This window comes from Olea europaea, chromosome 13 (assembly GCF_002742605.1).
Source record: "Olea europaea var. sylvestris chromosome 13, O_europaea_v1, whole genome shotgun sequence".
NCBI lineage: Eukaryota > Viridiplantae > Streptophyta > Magnoliopsida > Lamiales > Oleaceae > Olea > Olea europaea.
The window spans coordinates 28,258,200-28,263,219 of record NC_036249.1 but is presented as its reverse complement, the minus strand read 5'-3'; the positions used below and the strand labels follow the sequence as shown (position 1 = coordinate 28,263,219).

At 36.2% G+C, this 5,020-nt stretch overlaps 1 protein-coding gene across 1 annotated transcript; it reads right to left on the bottom strand.

Moving 5' to 3' along the window:
- Positions 1–512: 512 nt before the first annotated feature.
- Positions 513–1,354, bottom strand: LOC111408619. The gene is made up of 2 exons (XM_023038358.1): positions 1,223–1,354; positions 513–974 (listed from the first exon to the last, which is right to left on the bottom strand). The coding sequence occupies exons 1-2, from the start codon at positions 1,352–1,354 to the stop codon at positions 513–515; spliced, it is 594 nt and encodes a 197-aa protein (XP_022894126.1).
- Positions 1,355–5,020: the final 3,666 nt, after the last annotated feature.

The following is a 5,020-nucleotide window of genomic DNA, read 5'->3' as shown; positions in this document are numbered from 1 at the left end:
TATTCATCTCACTGATCTAGACAATCTACACAATACAGATTCATGCAGGGAACCTCCACTCGTCTCAAAATAATTAATGTAAACATGAAAAAATATGAAATTTTGAACTAATGTGAAAAGAAAATTAAATCAAAAGGATACAGTGGGTTGCCTCCCACCCAGCGCTATTTTGTAGTCGATAGCTCGACTCTCCGATGTCTACTTATGGCGGTTTAAATCGAGATATTTCACCCTTGCACTTTTTTACAATTTCTAACCTTGCATCCTCTTTCAGCTCTCCAAACTATTAGTTCCCCATTCTTATCTCGGCCAACCAGTCCTCCAATTTTTGGTCTTTGCTTCTAATAGTTTTGTTGAATTTCTAGTCTATCTTCATTAGTGCACTTACACTCGTCGAGATCTAATGGTTTTGAGGCATCAAGTAACTTAAAGACCTCTTGTTCCTCATTCACTCTCAACGTTAGCTCATATTTTTCCATGTCAATCAAAGTTTGACCAGTCGCGAGGAATGATCACCCTAAGATTATCGAAATATTCTTGTCTTCCTTTCTGTCCAAAATGATGAAGTCTGCCGAAAATACCAATTTGCCACTCTTTATAAGTACATCCTCCACTTTATCCCTTGGAAACTTTATGTTTCTATCGGCCAGCTGCAATAACATCATTGTTTTCTTTGCTTCTCCTAATCCCAATTTCTTGTAAATAGATAAAGGCATTAGGTTAACACTTGCACCTGTGTCACACAAAGCATTAAAAAATCCAACTTCTCCAATTGAAATGGGTAAAGTGAAACTCCCTCGATCCTTAAGTTTTGGAGGCAGCTTTTTGAGAAGCCTTGCACTACTTTCCTCTGTTAGTGCCACCGTTTCGAATTTCGAAAGCTTTTTCTTCTTTGTTATCACGTCTTTCAAGAATTTTGCATAGTTTGGAATTTTCCTGATTGCATCTATGAGCGAGACATTAATGTGGAGTTTCTTTAGTACATCTAGAAAATTTTCAAACTCTTGATTCTACCTGTGTTTCTTCAATCTTTGTGGGAATAAGATGGATGGCTCTTATGGATTCACGTGAGTGTTTGTCTTTGCCCATGGTACATCTGGATTTTTGTTCAGCTCATCTTGTTCTACACTCACTTCTTCAGTAGGAGGTGTTGATTCTTTATCTGTACCTGGTGTATCTATATGTAATCAGGTAGTTGTAGCCCACTTTGGGTTGTAATTACCTTGGCATGCTCCCCAGTAATTTTATTCTCTAGAATGTGTATTGCCATTACTTTCTCCTCGGGATTAGTCTCCGTGTTCCTTGGTAGGTTACTTGGTGCTCTACTTGATATAACAAGTGCCATTTGTCCCATCTGAGTCTCCAAGTTCTTGATTGTAGTACTTTGGTTTTTAAGAGTGGCTTTGATCTTCTCCACGTACTGATTGGTCTTCTCTATGAATTTTCCAAGTATCTCTTCCAATTGCGAAATCTTCTCTTCTTATTGAAACTGACCCTGCGGCCTGTGTTGATCCTAGTTGCTCCAAGAGAAGTTGGGATGCTTCTTCCAACTGGGATTATATGTTTCCCCATATGGATTGTCTTGCTGATGTTGTCCCCATTGTGCAAAGTCTACCTGCTCATTTCCTTGCATTACAATTGGGCACTGTGTTATTTTATGTTCAACTCCATATTCCTCAAAACTTGGCTTCCTTGTCTGTGCTACATTTGCTGAATGTGACAACATTTCCTCCTTGTGAGACAAGGACTCAATCTTTGCGGATAGAGCTGAATATGCATCCACTTCATAAACACATGTTGGTTTCTTTTGAATCACATGCTCGGAGGACCACATAGCTTAAGTAGTTACCATCCTCTCAAATAATTCTAGTGCCCCGTCGATTGACCGTGTGGTTAGTGAGCCATTTGATGATGAGTCCACCATGCTTCTGGAGTGCGGAAGTAACCCTGTATAGAAGAATCGAATTTGGGTCCTCTTTTCACACCCATGTTGAGGGCACTTTTGGAGCATATTTTTGAATCTAATCAAGGCTTCTCTGGCAACGGTGCCAAAAACTTGTTGAACGAATTTTATATTTTCGATTTAAGTCACTGCAAGTGTACGGCTCGTAACAAGTAATAAAGTGGATTTTTAGAGTCCAAATATCGTCCCACAGAGATTGAGTAGTTCAATTTTACCTATCTTGACCTTAACCAAAACACGAAAGTAAAATGTGTGGTGTAATTAAACTAAGAAAGTTATGAACTACGATGTAGTTATGAATGCAAAAAACTAAACTAAGTCCAAAATGAGTTTAAATGCAATCTATGAGGATTTATGGAATTGACGAATTACTAACGCACTAGGATCACGAATTCTCAAGCAATACCCATTTCAACATTTAATTATGCAAATTTGACACACATTCCCAAAAAATGAAGAATCAATATTCCTATTTTAATTTAGCAATCTCTCTCAAGTAATACCAAATCTATTCCAATATGCAATCTGACTATATCTCTATGACGAATGTTAACATAAAATAATGCATGTGATTTCATGAATATTTAACGATTCACACAAGGAACAGAGGTATATTTCTATCCCCTATTGGAATCTATGATGATTTATACAATATCGAGCCTATTTTCCTTCTCTGAAATGTATAAAACAAGCCACCACATTCATATAATAACGTGTACAATAATCATATCAAAATAAAAACATATAAATCTTTCAAATTTCGGAAAAAACGTGCTTAAATATGTCAAATCTCCAAATAAAAAATTAAAACTTGTATTGCAAGGTTCATCGATCTCCTAGTACATGAAAAATCTAGTCTAACATGCTAAAAAGAAGAAAACACAAAAACAGTTGAAGAAACATCATCACCCCAATCAAATTTCCATGAAATCTTCAATTTGCATGATATTTTCCTCTCGTTATCTCTTTGTTTTCTTCTTCCAAATTCACTTTTCCTTGGTATATTGGGCGTCCCTCCCATTTTGGTCGAGTTTCGGTATATATATGGTCCAAAAATTGGGTTTCCATAAGAGTTTCGGCGGAATAAGAAAACTGCAAAATTTCGCGTCGTGACATAACCATGTGACCGCATTCCCTACATAACACCATGTGACCGCATGGTGGTTTCTACCATGCGACCTCATGGTAGTGTCAAGTTCTCCATAATGTGCAATTTGGTCCCCAATCCCTTTTTCTTCCAATTTTTACTCCTTTTCCTTACTTTCCTCCTTCGAATATCTTATTGTATCTCCAATTAGCACTTAGATCATTTAACTTCTTGATTCGCCCTTCGGGTCATCTTTTAGTTATTTGCAACTTGGTCCCTAAACTTTCATTTTCCTTCATTTTGATCCTTTTTTGCTTTAGCAACATACCAATCTAGAGATTACTACACATATCTAACATTCCTCTACCTATTTTTATCTCCGAGAAAAAAATCAGCTTACTTAGCTTCTATATAAGAATACTTACCTCAAAAATTCAGATGTGTAAATAGTTCTAGAAATCAGAAAATGGCATCGAAAGTTGTAGATATTCCACAAGCTGTAAATGAAAAAGTAAGCGATATCATCTCTTCGATCTTTGCTTCTTGATCTATAAAGTACAGATATAACTATCTTTTACATGTTGGTGATTGTTCATATTAGCTATGTACTGTGTATTGAACATGTATAAACCATGTCTTAGGCTCATGTTATGTGCAATCAAAGTTGTTAAATTGTAAAACCAGATGAGTACATAGGCATCATCATTCCATGAAGAGCAGAAACTCTTGATCAGTTTAGCTTATTTCTTGATCTTGAAACTAAGGGAGCATGTTTTCAAACTATCTGATTTTTATGATACATTAGTTTTCACTGAAATTGATGTTTTGGTTGGATATTGTGGCAATGCTAAGGGATTTAGAGTATACAATCCTCAAACTAAGAAAATCATATCCAACAGAGACATTAAAGTGGATGAAAGATTTTCATGGAATTGGGAAGCAAGTACCTTGGATAAATTTCAAACTCCAAGGCTGGTAGCTCAAGGAAATGAAGATATCATTGTAAATGAAGAAGAACCAAATGAACCAGAACCAGATGGTGACTCAGATTCAGAGAATGGAGTGCTGAGAACTAGAGCTCTTGCTGATATATTTGCTAGGTGTAATGCAGCTGTCTTGGAGCCTTCAAACTTCAATAAAGTAGTGAATTCACTAGGTTGGATGGTTGCAATGAAGGAGGAGATTAGGATGATTGAAAAGAATGAAACATGGGTGTTGGTTGATAGACCAAAAGGCAAGAATGTGATTGGAATTAAATGGGTGTATAAGACCAAACTTAACTTTGATGGTTCATTCAACAAACTCAAAGCAAGACTGGTTGTGAGGGGTTATGCTTAGCAATATGGAGTTGATTTTTCTAATACTTTTGCTCCAGTTGCAAGATATGAAACCATAAGATTGTTGTTTGCTATTGCAGCTCAAAGAGATTGGAAGATACACCAGTTGGATGTGAAGTCTAGCTTTCTAAATGGTTACTTGAATGAAGAAATTTATATCGAACAACCTGAAGGTTTCTTAGTGGTAGGGGAAGAACATAAGGTGTATTTGTTAAAAAAGGCTTTGTATGGCTTGAAGCAGGCTCCAAGGGCCTGGTATAGTAGGATTGAAGATCACTTAAGCAATCTTGGCTTTATTAAAAGAGTGAATGAACAATCACTCTACATAAAGCGCGTGGAGGAAAAAATGATCATCATATCCTTGTATGTTGATGCTTTGTTAATAACAGGTAGCAATTGTACATTGATTGAAGATGTGAAAGAAGAATTGAAGAGTGCATTTAACATGATAGATCTAGGAATGATGAAATATTTTCTTGGAATGAGATAGATCATACACTAGAAAGGATTTTTATTTGTCAAAGAAGGTATGCAAAGGAAATGTTGAAGAAATTTAATATGGAAAATTGTAAATCTGTTAGCACTCCTTTGGTACAAAATCCCAAAACTAATGAGGAAAGATGGAGCCTAGAA